Genomic DNA, 21,221 nt, shown 5'->3' on the forward strand with positions numbered 1-21,221 from the left:
ATCGCAATTTATACAAAAAGGGATATGTTACATACAATCCCCCAGCATCCAGATTCAGTCAGCGGACATAACTCTATTACAGATTAATTCACACAGAACATCTCAATATATCCTTATTAATCGCATGTGCCAGTCTATTATATACATATATAAATTATATCTCTATATATGGATATGTAATGGGGAACTTTTCATATTAAATCCTTTTTATGTTATTATTTGAATGCGCTTAATATGAAACAACGATGCTGTTTTGCAAAAATTCACTAAATCACAGCACATTTAACCTTATAACAACATTTTAGACACTTGAATTGAACATGACCATAAAAAATATTTCAACATGTCATATGAACTGATTTCTGTGCTATTTTACGGACTGTTTTATCCTAGCAACGTTACTGTAGACTAATTTTTGCATTACCCTGTAGTGTAATTGCCTTTTTCTTAATAGAACAATAATTATTTTAGTCTATCCTCTCCAGATACCTTAAGATTGCAATATCATATACTAGTTCCATGTAACCATTTACTTATTTATGACGTCAAAAATATCTTCATCGTTGGAAAAATTGTGAGATATTGGCGCATGGTAGCAAAATGTTGGAATAGATATTGACTTCGGAAAAAAAAACATAATTGGAAAAAATCTATCACTGTCTAGTTCATAAGCTGCTTTGAAAAAAATAATTGTAAACAGGAAAAAAAACTGATTATGATATATAATACGTAAAAGGAAAATGACGTTGTAAATAACGAAGAAACCTGGATGAAATGGCACGCTTTAGGAATTAACTTTATGAAATGTGTACAGCCTAATATTGCATCGACGAGTAAAATCTTGGAATGCAGTTTGGAATTATAAAAACAGCTTAAGTCTATATGCAGCTAACAAAGAAATACATACCTTAATTCTTTTTCATATCATAATTTGATTAATTCTATGAATTATAGAAAATGATATTACAGTTAAAATGGATTGTGTGTAAAAGATATAAGCCTTTGTTATTTTTTTTTTTCAATGGAAACTTATTTGATTAAAATCTGTAGATATGTCAGTAAATTTATTTGGAAGGAACAAAGGGCTTTAAAAATGTTTTCTGCATAAATTTTGCAACTGTAGTCCTGAAAATATAGGATATAAAAAGGAGCAAATACATGTAGCATGATATTAAACTTAAGAGTACTATGTTTGGTGTATCATTACATTTAAATCTAATCTCTCCGTGAAACATCTGGAAAACGAGAAGCATTTATAGTATCATATTTTCTTTTCTAACCATCAAGTATAATATATATAATACGTTAGTATGTATTATATTCTATAAAGCCTACCTTCAATCCTTACACCTTTTCTATATTTCAAGGCTTAATTCTTTAAAGGTAGGAAAACATCAAACTTTTTTTTAATATTAATACTTAAAAGTATGAAAGAGTAACGTAATATACATTGCCATCATGCTCAATTTATTTACGATTATATATACAAGCCTTCTCTGTCGTTCTACAAAAACGTGAGTAAAACATTTTTTAATGTCGCTACTAAATATACCGTTTTATCAATATTATCATAATTTAAAAAATCGATTTCAATTCTAAGATTTTACTAAGACTTTACAAACATAGTTAACGTGGTTTTGTAAATGTTAAACGAGAAATAGACAGTTAAAGTTCTGACGTGAACAAAGAATAATGTTTTAAAAAACCTATAAAACCCATTCCCCTTCTTATGTTACATTTACAATGTTTGTTCACATTCATTTATGACATTAAAATTCATCTGCCATACAAATACACGTAAAAGTTAAGGTCAGACGACACGTTCCTCGAATATCTGTTTTGTGTCTTTTCACAATGTATAGAAAATTTTCATAATTATAATTATTTTGCGGTATTTAAACTGTTCTTTAAATGTCTTTTAAAATACACCAAAAAATGTGATATTGACAATTCAAGAGATTTCCCAATAGGATTATATAGAAAACACCATCATCTGTTATGCCTGGCAAGGTACCTAAAATTTTGGGAGGAAACTTGTTAAAGTAGCAATACTTCAATGACAAATTCTTGGGAAAAATTATACATATATATTGGTGAACATGTCGTCTGACCTTAAAGAACATTAAAAGATCACGTTTACTTATCACGTGTTTATTTTATTCCTCAGATGATTGGTCTTCTCTCCTTCCTTTTGTTGCTCCTTCACACAGCAGACGGAGAATCAAAGGCCGGAACTTGTAAAGACATGTTACAGGGCTACCTTACAGAACAACTGTCGTCTGCTCTAGAGATAGAATCTCTAAAGCAAGAATTCAAAAGGTTCACTGATGTCATTGATAAATCTGTGAACACATTAAAGGGACAGGTGGAGGCTAGTCTCAGAAAGGAAGGTACTATGGTTATAAGAGATGCAAGTCCTTTGAATGAAGTCTTCCTTTCAAGATTAAAAATGCTAAATATTTCATAGAAAATGCTGCATCCATTTTCCCGTATTTTTTAAATCATTTTTGACAGATAAAAGAAAAAGAAGCAGTGTTTATACAAGATGGGGGAAGAGGAAGTGTCCCTCTAATGCTGAATTAGTTTTTTCTGGTAAATCAAAGTCTTCAAACTCGTTTGATATACAGTAATTACTTTAAAATAATTAGAGATTAGAGAGGATTCTTCTAGATCTTTTTGAAATTCCTCTGCATCAAGCAGAGCTAATTTGGCATTGTTCATATATGGGTTACAGGGATTACTGCAGGGACATATCTTTCACAAGACTCTTTGAATGTCGACACTCTGTGTTTACCGAAGGACCCAGAGTGGGGAAACAACACTTATTATAGCGATGTTGGAACCCGCCTTTTCGGCGCTTTGTACCACACGAGAACCATCAATTATCACCGTAATTCTTTATTTGGTCATGGCGTTCCCTGTGCTGTATGCTTGGTTCATAATAGATCTCTTACAAAAGCATTTCCAGGTGAGAAACAAATTACAATAACTAGAAAAATTCAGAAATATCAATGACTATAAAGGTACTCACAAGAAATAGAAAACAGCCAGGAATCTCGTTGATATTTAAATTACATTAATTAGAAGACAGAGATCTCACTGGTAGACCAATTACAACTACTAGAAAACAGTTATCTCACTGATATAGGCAAATAACAATAATTTGAGAAAAGTCAGGGATATTACTGATAAAGACAGATTTCATTAACTAGAAAAGGTCAGGGATAATTCTGTTAAAGATAAAATACAATAAAAATAGAGAACATTCTGGGATCTCATTGATAAAGGGTAAAAAGAGTGCCTGAAAAAATAAAATTTACAAAGAAAAGGAGAACTCGGAAAAGTTTTTTATTAAAAGTCCACTCTTTGAACGGAAAAACAAGTAGATGGGAGCCAACTGTCCTTTCTAGATGAAAAAACAAGGTTAACTAAGGGAACTTTTTTGACCTGTGAGTTACTGAAAACTCAACACTGCTCAGTTTTAGTTGACAATATATCAAATTTAACTTGGACCCTTTGTGACTGCATACCCATAACAAATGATGTAATTTTCTCGTTTGTCTATGTATTATGATGTCATGAATTACATCATTATCCTCAAATACTGAAAATTTCTTCAAAAACAGCCGAAAGTTTACCCTATTTTTCAACATTTTATAGATCATTTTTATAGATCACGAAAGAACTTTTTCTGAAGATTATCAAACTTATTCCTCATATTTTCTTTACTGAAGGTAAAAAAAAAATACACCCGTTTTCTGCAAAATTTGAGAATATTGCAATTATTTCACAAAGACTGTTTTTAATACCAGACCCCAAGACCATAAAGTGAGAACAGACTTAAGTCAAAATTAAAAATAATAATAATAACTTTTGTAATAATATAGTGATAATGAATCAAAAATATACCTATATATTGTTCGAATTTAAAATATTATACAAAACTTTAAAATTTTTATCAAATATGTAAAATAAAACTGAAGATATTCAAAATTTTTTTACTTAAGTCTGTTCTTAGTTTATGGTTAAAATTTTGGAGCCTGGACTCTCAGAAGAAACTTTTAATAGGAAAGGACAGCACATAGTCTCTACTTTATTTTGATGTTTGAAATATAGGACATGGAGTCTTGGTCAGTTAATGGTTTACTGACAGTGCCGGTTTATGGATAAAGTAAGCCTAGCTCTTTCCATACTGAATAAGTAAAAGACCTTTCTCAGACAAAAGTGGGGGAAAGAGCAGTACCCCGCCTAACTGTGTTTGTTAATTACAGCAAGAAAAACGTGTTATAAAGGCTGGCGACTGGAGTACCAAGGATACCTTATGGCTGGAGCATCATATGTATGTGTGGACAAACACGCAGACAAACTACCCGGTGGCAAGACTTATAGATTTGAACACTATTTTAATCCTGTTGGAGCTAAATGTGGTGTGATGAAATGTCCACCTTATGTTGGTGGAAGAGAAGTAATGTGTGCTGTCTGTTCCAAATGATGAAATAAATAATATACAATCACATAATCAAACGCATTACTTAATAATTGAACGGAATTTTTATTGATGGTATGATATTGTCGTTTTACTTTGTCCAACTTCACATTGAATAGTATGTAGATGAGAAGTAATGTTTACCGTCTGATTAAAACATGATTGTGACGTAAACCTTTTGTTTGTGTTGTCCATTCTATAGCTTAATGTTTAGCTAACTCCCCAAACAATCCATTAAGTTACCTGTAAGTGTCCATTCTTTTTGGAAAATTGTCCATTCTTTTAAGAATAGACAGTTTTTTCAAAAAGAATGGACAGTTAAAACAAACAGAATGGAGAGTTACAAACTTTGGAATGTGTTCAAGAGGGAAACAAAAACAAATAGATTAAATACTTTTTAATTTACATGTAAATTACAAAAAGAACGCGGAGATAAAGTTAATCCAGAACACAATGACTGCACAGCATCCACTCGATTTTACTCTTTTAAATCCATGAATAATGCACATTATTTCAATACTCAAAACTAAATTTTCACAAAACTTGAATTCAAATGACACAATTTCACATCTGATTAAATTTCGGAAAAATCATTCCCTCGAGGAGAATTCATTTTCAGATAGAAGTACGTATAGTACTAGTATATTAAATCCTCCACCCAGAAAATAGCTTGCACCATGAACACTACGCTGCTGCAGTAAATATTTCGATAGAAAATAAATAAAAATGCAACATTTCCAAATTTGACTTGAAAAACATTTTCAGGTCGAAGATTGACTCATGGCTAATATAACACTCAGAACACAATTTGCATCTCACCATTACACTGCTGCAGTTGATATGTCCTCAAAAACAGAATTCAAATACTATATTTCTAGGTTTGATTCAAATTTGATCATCTGTATCTGTCGTCATAGTTCATTTTTGGGTCCAAATTTGGCTAATATTTCTTTTACTCTTACTTTTGTTTCCAGATCCAAATATCACTAATTTTGTGCATATTTTGGTTCATTAGAATTTGATTCTGTCATATACTCTCTCCATCACAGGAAAACATGTATGCCTTTACAATGCAAACTGTAAACTGATTTTGAAGCATCGCATACTTGTATAAATACTAGTATCCCAAAAATCCACCTGTAACTGTCCATTCTTAAGACAAAGACCTTTTGTTATTTGCATCTGGAAACACAATGGCTATTCAACAAATTGCTCTGCATCCCTAGCTCACCTGTGACTGTCCATTCCGATAAACAATGAACTTGTCATTGTATATCTGCTACCTGTCATATCTGATACCAGTTTTGTACATTTTTTATTTAATTTTCAGAACAAAGGAAATCATGTTTAAAGTAGGAGAAAGGCCTCAAACTGTTCATTCTGTGAGAGAAAGAACTAATCTCGGGCCTACGGCCCTCGATTACTGTAGTTCTTTCTCTCACATAATGGACAGTTTTCGGCCTTTCTCCTTTGCTTAATATGCTAAAGGGAAAGTATTAGCTGAAAAAATGATTGTTGATGGTTTGAATTCATTTTTTTTCAAACAAAAGAATGTCTCCCCTCTCTAATATTCCTGGCTACCACTATAGTGTATATAAAGTGATTTTTCACACTTATCTTTGCATCAGTCAATAAGCCGCTGATTCAAGACATTTTTACTTATGCATGATATTGCTGATGCCCTATACAGGTTTATATTTAAATAACTTTCAGGAGATCAAGGTTATTGGACAGGTACGTGTTGTAGATATAGTGAAATCGTGTCAGGTACCCTGATAGACCTTTACCTTTGAGATTTGACCTTATTTCTTGATCACTAAGGACACTCTGCGGAATGAATCGTTCGGTTTCGATTTTATGACGTTAAGACAGCTAGACAACTACATCAAATCAAATCAATCTTTTCTTCCATTGGCAGAGACCTCCTAGTCCAACATTATTTCTTTGGTAATAGTCAAAATTCGTCCTTTGAATGTGCTTTTTATTCGGAACCCGAGATCTGATTAGAACAGGAATATCAAGATCATATATATATATATTTTTTTTTTGCCGTTGGCATACCAGTAGGAGAATCAGTAGCACGCCCACGTTCGCTAGATCTCCCCTTGGATTATATGAGCCAATTCATATTTCAGATCTCAATTTAGTACAGAAAATCAAACTTGGCCGATATAATGATAGCTATATATTATTTTGAACTTTTCATCCCTTTAAACACATTTCAAATATATAAATCATGAAGCAACATTGTATATTTACATCCTGGAAATTTCCTGTAATTTGGTTACAAATTAATTTAGTTACGCCTTTACCTAAAGATTATAGTGTAGATAATTCCTGTAATTTTAAAGTACGACAAAATAAAAATTAATATACATATCAACAAAAAACATTGTTTAATCTTTTCAAATATCAATTTCTTGAACAACAACGAAACACGTGCACCGTAGAAACAAAATTATTGCAATATTGAAAACAAGATCATTTTGTATACAATTATAGCAGCTCCGGTATCTGGAAAACAACACTAGATATCCGAAATCATAAACAAAAAAAAAAAGAATCTAAAAAAATTATTGTAGATTAAATTCTGTATGAAAATTAAATTAATGAATATAAATTTAGTTTGATTATCATATCAATAATTCTTTTAAATGCATATGAAATTGCAATATTAATTGTTTTTAGTGACATGCAATTTTAATAACGATAAATGAAAAAAGTGTCTCTAATTCAATCCGTCAGGATCCAATGCTTAACATCTTTTACACATGATTTTTCTTACAGTGAATAAATAACCCGGAAGGTTGCTTGAATCTTTTGCTGCAGACTTCACAGGAATAGGGTTCGTCCATTGTGTGACGACGCTCGTGACAGCGTACATGTGACAACTGGCGAAACGACTTGTGACAAAATTTACAATTGTACGGCCTGGTGTCGGTATGAATTCTTGCGTGGATAATCAAATTTGTCTTGTTATTAAACACTCGATAACATTGTTGACACTGAAAGTATTTTTTGCCCCGTTTCTCCAAATGTCTACCTGGTGAGATCGACGACTCTCTAGATATACTTTCCATGTCTTTACTTCGAACATTATTCTTGGGACGACCACGTTTTCTAAAACTTGCCGTGTTGTTGTTTTCATCGCTTTCAATTTCAGCAAATGGAGTCCGTTTTTCTGCATCTAAAAATCTCTGCACTATGGCGCACTGTCTGTCCAACTTTCTTGAACTTTTACCTAATTCATTTACATGCCTATCTGTCATTTGACATGGCATTGGTTTTTGCATACAGTTTTCTAAGTTCAATAAATCTGTACAATAACTGTTCTCTGCCTTTTCTGTTTTCGGCGTGAAAGTTGATTTCTCTCTCGTGCAGTTGCCTGTGCAGTTGCCTTCACCGTCCATGTGATGTATTAGATCCTGTCGTCTGCAAAATCCTCTCGAACAGCACGGACATTGCGTCATCAGATCCGTCACATGGCGTCGCCATAGGTTTTCCGGTGACAGAAGCGGAACAGAATGACAGAAGAGATGCATGTCCAGTTCTATTTTCCGACAGTATGCTTTTCCGCACACCATGCAAAAATGAAGTTTTCGGCAAATACCAGACCGGACGTGCGACATGTTTTGATTTGAACTTCCATTCATGTTTCTAAATCTGACACTAGATGATGCTCGATGTTCTTCGGCAAAATGTTTCTAAAAAATTAAATAATGTGACCATTGTGTCATTTGCTTTAATATGCTTCAGATTAAGGATGAGCAATAAATTTTAATAATCTATAGTATACTGAACATCGTACACTGAATTTAAAGTAAATTAAATTAATGTATATAAACATATTACGGCCAAATACGAGTATACTGAATTTGCTAATCTCATAATAAATACTAATTTATGACAAATGTTAAATGTATTTAAAAGAAATATAGTCTTCCAGAATTCTGACGGATTTTTCTTTATTTGAAGGCTTAATATAAAAGTAAGATTAGCTGAAAATATAAACCAATACAGTCTGATTCTATACATCACTTGCGTATTTCATTTATATACGAGTATATGTAAGTCGACTCTCTTCCAACTATTCAGTAGTTTTTATATAAACCAGAGGCCTGTTTAACAGATCGAACGTTCGCGAGCGCTCGCCAAAATTCGTTATACCTCCAACAGAAATGTTCGCGAGCGCTCGCGCTGTTGAACGGGTGTTGCTAAAACGCGGAACGGAAAACGGAACGGAAAGCGGAACAGAACGGAAAACGGAAAGTATGATTCCAGGTTAAATCCCTTAAATGCGTGTCTACGAGAAAACCATGCAAAATCCAAATTTTATTATGAAAGGCATTGTGATCATTTTGACTGATTTTATTGTTTCTGATTAGCATCATGTGTCCTCTAATAAATCCCAGTATCAAAACTGTCAGGTACCTTTGGGGATCCCTATTATAGCCCTATATTCTATTTTTAGCACATTTTATGAAAATATTTTGAAAAACACCCATAGATTAAGAGAAAAAAATTGCAGGAAAAAATGCACTTTTATTCAAATGTTACATATTAAATAAATTTAAAGGAAGTGCTCTAACTAGAAATATTTTATTTAATTGCATTTATCAACACTGATTCTGTAAAAAGTGGGGTCTAAAATTAGATTAAATCAATGTGTTTAAAATACCACTATCTTTAGAATGCTGTAAAAACCCAAGAAACGCTTAAAACATTATAAATATCAGTTTAATTGCAAAAATCCTTCACAATCAATATATAGTTAAAAGGAATTTGGTTGCAAATGGCATTATGCTAATTTAAAAATAGATTGAAGTTGGCTGAAACTATTAGAAAAATTATCTCCCTTAGTGGAACTCTCCTTATTTAAAGGAATTAAAAGTGTGATGTCTTAATGGCAGACGAAAAGATGAAGTGTTGATTTGAGGACAATATTATGATAAAAGATCTCTAGCTTTGTTGAAAGATTGTAAAATAGATTCAGCTGAATATACAAGGTATTTTAAATGCAGCACATAAGACATTTCTGTCCGTGAAACGCTTCTTATCGTTAACCATCTTGAACCATACAGCTGTTATGGGACTTGGACAGTCTAATTTCTGTAAACATACCTACATGTACATGTATGTGTCAAACACAGAAATATACTTGGTCTACACTGGAAAAGGAAAAAAGAACATGTTGTCACCCATACCTGATAGGGGAGACGCTATTATGCAAACCCGTTAACCGAGAGGGTCAAGCTGAATGAGGTTTTGCCTGTTGGAACTGGTAAGAACATTATACAGTTTAAAAACTTAAGGAATTTTGCTAAACCATTGAAATTAACTTAATTTCTGACCTTAAAGTTTTCAGAGAGACACTGTACATGATATTTGGGTTGTCAATAAGAAATGAAACAGATTTATATATAAAAAAAAAAAAAACATGTTGGGGGTTCCTCCCCTTAGTGAGGGTTGAGAGGGCAATACCAGAGTAATTGGGGAATTATGTCATTATAGGTGAAGAAATTCCCCAGTCCCACAGGTCTTAAGGACAACCCTATACATGTAAATATAATATCACAAAGTGATATCATAATTGGAAATATTTACTGACTTTGTGTTTATAGTTTGTGAAAACCTATTGATATCAAGTTTATACAACTTACATGTCCAATCTATTATGATTTATATCTATCAACTAATTTGATTCCTAATTGTTACAGGTATATGCAAAAGATGTATACAAACACACTTTAAAAATTCAGTATGGAAGTAAAGCTGAAGGAAGAGCTTAAAGGTACATATACATATACTGTGTGTTTATAATTATATGTAAATTTTAAAGTTTTATCAAATTATTTCTAAAATTTACTCAGTAGCTTATACATCAAGTTTCACTTATGAAGCAAAATTACCTGCTTTTATTATGTTATAGCTGAAATACATGTAAAAAGTGAAAACTCTTGAGCAGCAGTCCACTTGCTAATTCTTGTTCTCATTTGAGTATATTTAGTACTCACATAAATTAAGGATTCTACAGTAAATGTTGATGAATGGCTTTTACACTCAATAGTTTCATAATATTGATCATTTCACATGTAAATGATCCAATCCTGTTTGGAAATAAAATTTCAATTGCATATTGTTTTGAATTAGTTCTAAAAATAAAATCTCAAGTGTGATTTCTGTTTCATTTTATGTGTACATAACTGGTTATAAGTACATGTATTCATGTAACTATGAGGATTATTAAGTATTGTATAGTTAATATTAAAATTAATGTTTATTCTTTAGCAGAAATGTGTTCCTATTGACAAGGCAACAATTGAATCAAACCAAACAGGTGATCACTTACTGTAATATAATATAATATTTTTAAGGTTCTACATAATAATAAAGATAATGTCAATGTTTAATATCTCAAAAAATAAAATTAACAAATATGTTTCATTTCCACACTGAAAAATATAACCAAGTGGACATTGTTCTCATGCAGTTCAATGACATGAACCAGAGTTTGTACATGTGGTTAACATTTTATAATGTATACATACAAGTTACTATAATCATGATAATATACATGTAACTGCTCATTCACATTACTGATAAGTAAAATAACAAAGAACAATTTATGTGAAGTAAGGTCTAAATGGTGAAGATGCCTGAATATGTGACTGATAAACTGAAAAGTCCAGTCCATATAGTTCAAGTTTTGAGCTTTAAAATTATTTAATTATGATTCATTCAAAATGTTTCAGCATTAGCATTTTTAGCATTAACTGTAATGTATAAGGGTATATATACTTCATGGCTTTTTCAATTATTTTACAGAGCAAAGAGTGGCGGAAAATGGAAGAAGTCATGGACTTAGATCCCTATTGATTTGAGGTCAAAAGGTCAAGGTTGGAAATTCCTACAATACAAAAAAAACTCAAATAATAACTTTAGTTTCCCTTGAGCTTTTTCTGTTAAATTTTATATCATAATTCCCAATGACTTAAAGAAATCCCCTTTGATTTCAAAGTTAAAAGGTTTAGTTGAAAAATTCATATCTTGCAATAAATAATGTCCTGGTGATAACTTTGGTTCTCTTTGAGGACTTGAATTTATTTCTTTAATAAAAAAAGACACCAATTGACTTTAAGGCCAAAAGCTGAAAGGTTAAGGTTGACCTTTTTCTTTTTCCATCTGCATTTTTTTTTGGTCCAGTTCTTCCATCCTCATTTTTTTCCATAAGTGGGGGCCACAATTCTCTGAATTAGCTTGTTTTATATTTGGATCATTTGCAGGTTTGCATTAAACTCAATTAGCCATTTAAGGCATTTGGATCTCTTACAAAATAGGAAATAAAGGTGATTCAGGCTAGCATTGCCAAGGTCCCTTTGTTGTAAAATTGAAATTATTCCCTAATTCCCAATGTCATTTAGAACATCAAAATACATGCTCTTTTGCTTTTGGGTATAAATGAAAATTTACTGTACTAAAATGTCTTCTTTGATTATCATAATTATTGCAATATCAATTATGAACTTTAATACAAACATCAATTTGTCATTGCTTTTACAGATTTTGAATTCATATCATCAGTGCATATAAATTGGTCAAAAGATGAGAGATCTCAGCATAAATTGTTCAATCATGCAAAGCATATCCTGTCAAATGGAGATTACCCTCCCTTAAAGTGTCAAGTATCTCAGAAATTGGACTATTTGCAATACTGTTCAGGAATATTTTACAGTCAGTACATTTAGCAATAGGGCCTGTTGCACCATGCCAAGGTACAGAGTTGATGCTTCAAGCTGTCGACGGCATTCCAAAGGAAAAGGATGAAACTTTTTTTTAACTCACCTGAGCCAAAGGCTCAAGTGAGCTTTTCTGATCGAAATATGTCCATTGTCTGTCGTCATCGTTGTCGTGGTTGTAAACTTTTCACATTTTCATCTTCTTCTCAAGAACCACTGTGCCAGTTTCAACCAAACTTTCCACAAAGTATCCTTGGGTAAAGGGAATTCAAGTTTGTTCAAATGAAGGGCCACACCTTCTTCCAAGGGGAGATAATCATGAATTTGTGAAAAATTGATGGCATCACCTAAAAACTTGTCAAGAACCACTGTGCTTGAAAATATGAAACTTATATGGAAGCATCCTCAGGTAGTGTAGATCCAAGTTTGTTCAAATCATGACTTCTAGGGGTAGGGTGGGGCCACAATGGGTGATCAAAGTTTTACTTAGGAATACATAGGAAAAAGCCTTTAAAAATCTTCTTCTCAGAAACAGCAAAGCCATGATTGATCATATTTAAAAGGAAGCATCCTCAAGTAGTGTAGGTTCAAATTTGTTCCAATCATGACCCCCGTGAGTAGGGTGGGGCCAGAATGGTCGATCAAAGTTTTGCATATAATACATGTACATAGGAAAAATTTGTAAAAATCTTCTTCTCAAGAACAGCAAAGCCATGATTGGTCATTTTTATATGGGTGCATCCTCAGGTAATGAAGAATCAAGTTTGTTCCAGTCATGACCCCCCCTCCCCCCAGGGGTAGGGTGGGGCCACAATGGGTGATCAAAGTTTTACATAGGAATACATAGGAAAAAGCCTTTTAAAATCTTCTTCTCAAGAACAGCAAAGCCATAATTAGTCATATTTAAATGGAAGCATCCTCAGGTAATGTAGACTCAAATTTTGTTCAAATCATGATCCCCCCCCCCCCCCCAAGAGAATAGGGGGGCCATAACAGGGGATCAAAGTTATACAAAGGAATACAAATGTTATATCAATAAAAATTGTCTTGTTAAGAACAGCATAGCCATTATTTGTCATATTAATTCAAATATTATTATTTTGCTTTATTTCAGTGTAGTAGCTTCAAATGAGTTTTTAATTTTTTTTTTTTTTTTGACAATTTAAAATTAGAGATCATCTTAGTAATAAAATTTTTTATAATGTTGCTGTCTTTAAATTTTCTCTGTAAAAGTAACATGTACATGTACATGATACATTTGGTATTTTTCAAATGCAGTTGAAGGAATTTAATTGAGCATTGTCAAATATTTCATTTAAATACTAGTTGTGTTTTTATGACTTTATGGTATTAAAAAAGACATAAACTTTGTTCTGTTCATTCATTTGTATAATTTTAGGGCAAACAAAATCAGCATTTGTATAAAATGTTTTGCATGTTTAAAAACAACTTTTGCAATGAAGAACTGTATGAAATTTGGGCAACACTGTGAAAAAGTGGATTTTATTTACTGATGTGTTCACACTTTTGAACACTCTCTCTGTTAAACTTGCAATTTTATGTATTTGCAGTTTTTGCAATGTGCATTTTCATGCTAAGGGATCCTGTAAAATGAGCCCCATAGCTACATGTATAGCCAGTTCATTGCTATAATACATTAAGCCTTGTCAAAAACTCATGATTTTTAGCTCTACTGGTTAGAGACCAGAAGAGCTTATGCGATAGTAAGGGGTTGGTCGTCTGTCTGTCCGTCAACAAAAGCTACTCCTACAGTTTTGGTCTGATTCCAATATCACTTGGCACAAGTAAAGTACACTGAGATACATAATTTTTTTTATCGGATTTTGATTTTGATGAACGGTGTTGCTATGGTTACTAAAATAGAAATTTCTGTAAAATTCTTTTAAAATCTACTCCCCCTTTAGTTTTAGTCAGATTTCCATGAAAAGAGACCAAATCAAGGATCATTATTCTATTTATTTCTGTTGCAAAGTCAAGTCCAACTGCTACTTATCTCTTCCTTTGTTAGAAGTACAAACCAGTAGAGCTACAGTCTCGAAAAAGACTTCTGGTTAAACAAATATTCAAATCATGCATCTTTGTGACATTCTGGATAAATATAAGCTAATTTCAGTCATGAAGATTGAAGGTCATGTGCCTGAAATGATTTAATGTTCAAAATGTAATCACTCTAGTCCAGTATGCCTTTCTACCCAGATATTGTGTAATTTTGCTAGGGTGAAAAAATCAACTAATTCAAATGTTCCACCAAATTGCCTGTTATTTTTACTTAAATATCTTAAAACAAATACTTCTTGATAAAAAATATAATCACTGAAGTGTCTCTTAAAATTCTATGCCTGTTTTTTCTACAGAATATCCCTTAGAATTATTGTGACCTTTTTGCACTTGCAGTTCTGCACTTACAAGAGTGAAAACTCCATTAATTTAAATTTGCAACCAAAATCCCATTAATACTAAATAATATATTTAAAAACAATCACTTTTTAAAAATATGAAATCAATGGAAGCGTTTCTTGGAATTTTATAGCTGTTTTTCTGCAGACTATTCAAATATCTTTATTTCTTACAATTATCGTGACCTTTTTGCACTCGTAGCTCTTCACATTCAAATAGGTATGTGGAAAAAATTCTGTAAATATTTTTTTCAAAGGTTTTAATTCCTTAAATCCATTAGTTATGAAGATATTATGGAAATTTTTTTATACACAAACAGAATATGTACAAAAGGTGTTATTTTTCCATACTGGGTATAGAAATAGGCTGACGATAAACTAATTCTCCCTGTATCCATGGTAACAAATCAAATGACGTCACCAAACTTACGCAGTAAGTAAGTGACCTTGATCTCACTTTGTATGCAAAGTTTCAAGAAATTTTGAAAAACTTGCTTTCATAGCATTCTGCATGGTTTTCTCGTAGACACGCATTTAAAATATAAAAATAATACCAGAAACAGTAAATATCATTTAATTTTTTTCACATTTAATCCTTAATTATTAAAATACGAGTTGATTTAGTCATGTTCATTCTCTTATTTATGAAGATGTCTGAACATAGACAAAGCACAAGGCACGGAAAACGGAACAGAAAATATCTAATGCCGTACATATATATATATGTAACATGTTTTGAGCGAAAATTTCCATAATTTTCAATGCATATGTACCCATTCACCTTAGGTGTGGATAACGTACATCTCTGTAACCCCCCCCCCCCCCTACTAAAATATAAATAACAGCTCTATATTTTCTCGAAAATATGTCATTTCCCCATCAATTTCATCTTGACGTTATTCTGTGGAATGAGTTTGTGCTGTTTTACACAATTTGGCCATATACATGTATGCTATCTTTCTTCAATCCCCGTTTCAGCTGTTCAGGTCCCTGTGGATTGCATCAACACTCCTGTAGTTGTAATGAACTTATTTAAAAATTGTTTCCTTAATACCAGTGATCATTGTCTCTAACACAAATGTATATGTACTCTGTTTTTCTCTTTTTTCCGCCTGTTTCAAAACAAAATTGCCCCTTTTATAATCAATAATAATGATTTTGTCTTTGACGAATAAGCCATTTTTTAAATTCAGATTTGGATGAGTGCAGGCACGGATCCAGGAAATTTTTCCAAGGGGGGGGGGGGCACCTTTTCGTACCGACTTTATACAGATCCGCGTTTTCGAGGTGGGGGGGGGGGGGGGTGTGGTCCAAGTTCACTTTTAGTTGGTTTAGTATATACATTTAATAACTCTGCCAATTCCGGGGGGGGGGGGGGGGGCGCGGACCCCCGACCCATCCACCCCCCTCTAGATCCGCACATGAAGTGAGATATTCTGATAGATAATGGGATATGAGTCTAATTAATGTGTATTTTATTGACCATTGCATGTATATATATGCCATATGTTTTGAGGAAAAAATATCATGAATAAATCACGTTGTTACGATAACTTTTAAGTAGATATGATCTACATGTACATGTATTAGATAAAGAATATTGCTTCCTAAGTCTGAAATATACCTGTGCTTAGTGAAAACTTGACATCAAATTTTCCGTTTTTGGTTCCGTTCCGCTTTCCGTTCCGCGTTTTAGCAACACCCCTGTTGAACAGACCTCTGGCCTTAACTCATTCAGCCCCAGCCACTCTTATCTACACAGTGCCTCAGCATCTGTTATCAGCATGTGCCCCAGAGAGATTTCAGGAGGATGCTTAGCGCTCGATATAAACAAACACATGCTTTGTTTACCTTTGTATCTCTTAAATTATTCCACTTATATCAATAAAATTTTTACACAACAAAGAAAACAAAATTCTGAATTCATCAGTATAATTTTCTTCACAAATAATGGAATATTTTTAGTCATCCACCATTGTGTTTGTAATGCCACGCTTGAAAGTAACACTATACTTTCATTTCCCATTGTTTCCTTTATTTTATGAATATTTATAAGGTAAAAGTTAAGAAAGACTTGTTAGAACCTTTCTGATTGGATAAATCACAACATTTCTGGCTGAAATCCAATTATTCAGCCAATCAGAGGCCTTTTTCTAAACCCTATGTTGGCTTCGCCTCCAAGCGGGATCGGCCATTCATAACATTGTAAACAACACTACTGTAGTCGGTATCGGCCAATAGCGGTATGATAAATACCCCGCCTGTAGTAGGGATCGGGGCTGAATGAGTTAAAGGCAGAGATTTTTTACCGGGTGGTAAATTCCAGGCGAGGGAGGGGCTTATTTTGTACAGGTGTGAATGCCTTGAGGGCCAGCAGTCTACCTGTGGTCATTTGTCTCCTAATCCCTATACACAGGAAGTGATTTAATACACAGTAGAGTACCCAAGAAGTCAAACTTTACCTGTGTTGGGATTTTGAGATGATTTTAAATTAGAAATAAAAATTTGTAAATAAAGTTTAATCTCAATAATTTTGATTAATTTGTAACTGAATGTGTGTCAAAACATCCCCACCCATTAAAAAAATTATTATTCAAAGTATTTGTTGAGCTTTGAAAAAAAAGTTATACCAAATTTTGATACATAATTATATCATCATAAAGAATACCATAATTATTTCAAATAATAAAGGTGTGTATGTATATATATTATCAAGCTAAAAATTCCATAGTAATACTGTAACAGCTTCTCTGTTGTTTATACCATGTGTGGTAAATATCAAAGGATCAAAAGTTAATTTGAAGGTCACCAGGAGTGCCAAACAAGGTGTGCAGGGTATATACAGGGACTAGTAAGTAAATGTCAATCAAGTTCTAGCACCCAATGATGTACCTTGATGCACTTGATTGACAGGGGTATACAGACCAGGTATTTTTGAAGGCGGTGCTTAAAATCTCTGCCTTTAAAGCTGAACACGACTCGTAAGTAGGCATACGCAATATTCGATTATACAATCTACGATATCAGCACCGGGATTCGTTCGCATTCGTTACACCTGACTGCTTTATTGTCACAGGTATCGGCGTGGAATGGCGACAGTTTCGTGCTTGTTATCTTGCATTGCCTTTGTTTATTTATTTTATTGCAGTTATGTGTATTTGTGTTTGTTTGTATACTGCACTGACCTGTGCAACTGTTGTAAGTTTCTTTGGTATCTTACTCTCCTGCCGTAGAAGTACACAGTTACTTTTGTCGCTGCCGAGTGCTGTGTAGCATGCGTCCGTCTACACCACTGACAAAGATTAAAATGAAGAGTTAGAAGTGAGCGGCTTATATAAAGGCCCACAGATATAGCGAGTGAATAATCGAATATGGCGGACAAATTCCTTTTATGAATCGTGTTCAGCTTTAACACAGGTAATTCTACGAGGGTAGATTTTAATAACAGTTAAAAATCGAAAGAATTTTGAATTTTTCATTTCAATAGACAAACTCATCTTTAAATTCATTGGAAGAGAGGGTCATTTAGTTGGAACCCATCAACTGTTTAAATGGATCTGAGAGAGGTGAGAGAGAGAGAGACCATAAACTTTTTCACTTGAAGAAAAAGACTCAATTTTTTTCAATAGATCAGAGAGAGAGAGAGAGAGAGAGAGAGAGAGAGAGAGAGAATCAACTTTTCCAATGGACCAGAGAGAGAGAATTTTTCAGTATTATGGATGAGAGAGAGAGAGCTATTATTCATTGTATATTTTTCTCTGCTCAAGTTAGATGTATAAAAGGTTGATTTTAAAATGTGACATACCAACATCATGTAAAGTGTTCTTAAATTAATAGATACTACATATGTAATTGGCATTGTATATTGTCAGAGGATCACCTAAACTAATTGTTCTTCGCAGACTTGCATTAGCATTGCTTAATGGAACTCCAACCCCAACCCCTGCTTTTTCAAGTTTGTTATATGTATATTTGAAAGGTTAAATCATACATGTATATTTTACCAGTGCTCTGTTTGGAGGTGTCAAGTATGTTTGAAAATTACACTGGCATGGATTTTTTTAACAATTTTAAATTTAAAGGCGCGGGTCGCTCTAATTAGCAAAGCTTCATAAGTTGTTACCCTGACCACAATATATAGGACTTTGGAGATCAAACAGTCAAAGGTCTTCTGTCGCCTCTGTATCCTGGTATCCATCCTTTTGAGAATTTTTTTTTTGGGGGGGGGGGGGGGGAGGCTACCCAGATGATCTATAATTGACGGCCCTTATACATGTATAATTGAACATAGGTTTTAAAAATTTTATCTACGAAATTAGATTTGAAAACTTTATATTGAGTCTGAAACTACTCGCAAGTTTCCATATTAAAACTAAACCGTCTCTATTATACATCAACCATAAGAAAAAAGAGACCCTATATCTCAGATTGGATGATGACGAGTGAGTGTCCGTAGATAACGTACAGGTTAGATATGACCTTGACATGTACAATACATGTAAGGTCAGCAGCTAGTCAGTCTCATTTTCCTATAACTGCATGTTACATGTATGTAATATAAATACTAATAGGCCTACCCTATCAGATATGACTCATTGGACGGATGTTGTACAGATACATGTATACACATACATCATTACATGTAGGCCTACATGTGTATACGTTATTGTGATATGCATAGATACACAAATTATGCATGTAATGCAATAAATTCTTACCGTGTAACTGTATGCCGGGATCGTACTGTTTATGCTTCGAGTACACTGTAACAGCAGTAATTTTCGGAAAGTGACAGTTGACCAAAGCCCTTTTGCAAACTTATCACGTGGTATGGAATACCGTTTTCATCATATTTTAAACCTTGTGTCCATGGACATCAGTTGTTCATCTGTGTCGCAAGTAAATAATAAACCAGGGGCGTAGATAGAACTTTGATGAAGTATACTAGGTACAAATTACTCTGTGTGCGGCGAGGGGTCTGGGGGCCGCTGAAGGCCCCCAGCGGGTCCAGGGCAGCGCCCTGGTAAGGGGTTTAGGGGGGCGAAGCCCCCCCCCCCCCTGAAAATGGATTTCACGACTTTGAGACCCCTGGGTGACAAATTCTGGGCGTTTAAAATACAAAATTATGGGTCTCTTTAAAATGAAATTTCATATTAAGTAGAAAAGATAAAAAAAGTGCAGTCCAACTTTTAAGGGAGCCGACTGGGGTTTTATTGTGTGAAAACTACTATAATCTATAGTAAACTAATCTATAGTAAATCTATACTAAACTCTTTAATTTTATATCATATATACCTTACATTGACTTCAGTATATATGCCAAGTTTAGTGAACATCTACCGTCTGGTTATTTTTTAGGGACCATCTCAAAATATAGGTACATTTACTATAGGGTTATATAGGAAAATACCATTTTTTCGCACTTTGGAGCAAATTATACAAATGCTACTATAGACTTTTTGCTCAAATTATATTATTTGATGGGTAATACTATATTGTACATTCTTTGCAAGAAACACACAAATCTACCGTCTGGTTTCCAGAGGGGGCATCTCAAAATGTCAAAAATCGTGATATGTTCCTGTTTTTATGGAGTACAACAAAACATGACAGTTACCACAGATTTACATAAAAAATATTAAAAATGATTGTGAGATTCTCAATTTCCTGTGTTTAAAATTTCAAGAGCATCTATTTTATACTTTTTATTTTATGACATAATAAATGACCCCGCTTAAAGAACTTCGGTTATTCATAACGTCAGAAACACGCTATTACGACGTCTATCTACCCATCATTTGAAAAATCGTTTAAAAAATCAGTTATTTAAAAACGTAATTAGATTTTTTAATTTTTATAAATTATGTAAAAATAGTTGCTTTAAAAGAGTAAATACGCTTTATTTTACTATGCTGCGCGAAGTATTGCGCAATGAAAACCCCAGTCGGCCCCCTTAAGTTAGAAGAGTTTTCATATTTTTTCGGCGTAATCAAATTTAGAACATGAAGAAGAAAGTCATTTATAAAGTATTCAAAAATAATCAGACACAAAGCAATGTTTTACAATAAATAATGAACAAATATTGATTAATATGACAATTAATACCACACGTATCTTGTGAGCGTCGGGGGAGTTTTATATCTCTATTTAATTACTTGCATATAAAAATTTTAAAGACATTTCATAAGGAGTCCTACTGTGAAACAGCCGGTTAACTATCGCAGGTTATTATTACTTTGCACAGATCGGTGGTTATTTATACATTAATGATCTCTCTAGCAATGGCGAAAATGATATTTAGTCATTTACATGTATTTTCTTTCTTTTTTACAGTTTTGTTTCTAAGGTTTTTTTTCTGAAAAAAAAATTAAATGTAGGCACGTGCCTTAAGTGCCTAATGGCAGCTACGTGCCTTAAGTGCCTAATGGCAGCTACGTGCCTTAAGTGCCTAATGGCAGCTACGTGCCTTAAGTGCCTAATGGCAGCTACGCCACTTATAAATATGTAAAAAAAAAAAAAATGAAACCCACAATTTCAACAATATTATATAAAAAATGAGGCTTGAGTTCAAGTCTTAAAGAA

The 21,221-nt window shown here is 33.1% G+C and overlaps 2 protein-coding genes across 2 annotated transcripts; one reads left to right on the forward strand and one right to left on the reverse strand.

The window, feature by feature from the left end:
- The first annotated feature begins 2,167 nt into the window (after positions 1–2,167).
- LOC133188243 (uncharacterized) lies at positions 2,168–4,492 on the forward strand. Its single transcript, XM_061323621.1, has 3 exons — positions 2,168–2,390; positions 2,735–2,968; positions 4,272–4,492. The coding sequence occupies exons 1-3, from the start codon at positions 2,168–2,170 to the stop codon at positions 4,490–4,492; spliced, it is 678 nt and encodes a 225-aa protein (XP_061179605.1).
- Positions 4,493–7,152: 2,660 nt separating this feature from the next.
- On the reverse strand, positions 7,153–19,438 carry LOC133189039 (zinc finger protein 761-like). Its single transcript, XM_061324479.1, has 2 exons — positions 19,358–19,438; positions 7,153–8,190 (listed from the first exon to the last, which is right to left on the reverse strand). Exon 2 carries the CDS (start codon positions 8,137–8,139, stop codon positions 7,252–7,254), a length of 888 nt encoding a protein of 295 aa, XP_061180463.1. The 5' UTR covers positions 8,140–8,190; positions 19,358–19,438; the 3' UTR covers positions 7,153–7,251.
- Positions 19,439–21,221: the final 1,783 nt, after the last annotated feature.

This window comes from Saccostrea echinata, unplaced genomic scaffold, assembly GCF_033153115.1.
Source record: "Saccostrea echinata isolate AGI-Se365-2 ecotype Australia unplaced genomic scaffold, CSIRO_AGI_Sech_v1 ptg000016l, whole genome shotgun sequence".
Taxonomy (NCBI): Eukaryota; Metazoa; Mollusca; class Bivalvia; order Ostreida; family Ostreidae; genus Saccostrea; species Saccostrea echinata.

Bases quoted from the DNA above. Each gene is read 5' to 3' on its own strand.
- LOC133188243 (XM_061323621.1), top strand. From the start codon at position 2,168: ATGATTGGTCTTCTCTCCTTCCTTTTGTTGCTCCTTCACACAGCAGAC. The intron at 2,391-2,734 runs GTACTATGGTTA...TATGGGTTACAG, and splicing joins GGCTAGTCTCAGAAAGGAAG to GGATTACTGCAGGGACATAT. The intron at 2,969-4,271 runs GTGAGAAACAAA...TGTTAATTACAG, and splicing joins TCTTACAAAAGCATTTCCAG to CAAGAAAAACGTGTTATAAA.
- LOC133189039 (XM_061324479.1), bottom strand. From the start codon at position 8,139: ATGAATGGAAGTTCAAATCAAAACATGTCGCACGTCCGGTCTGGTATT.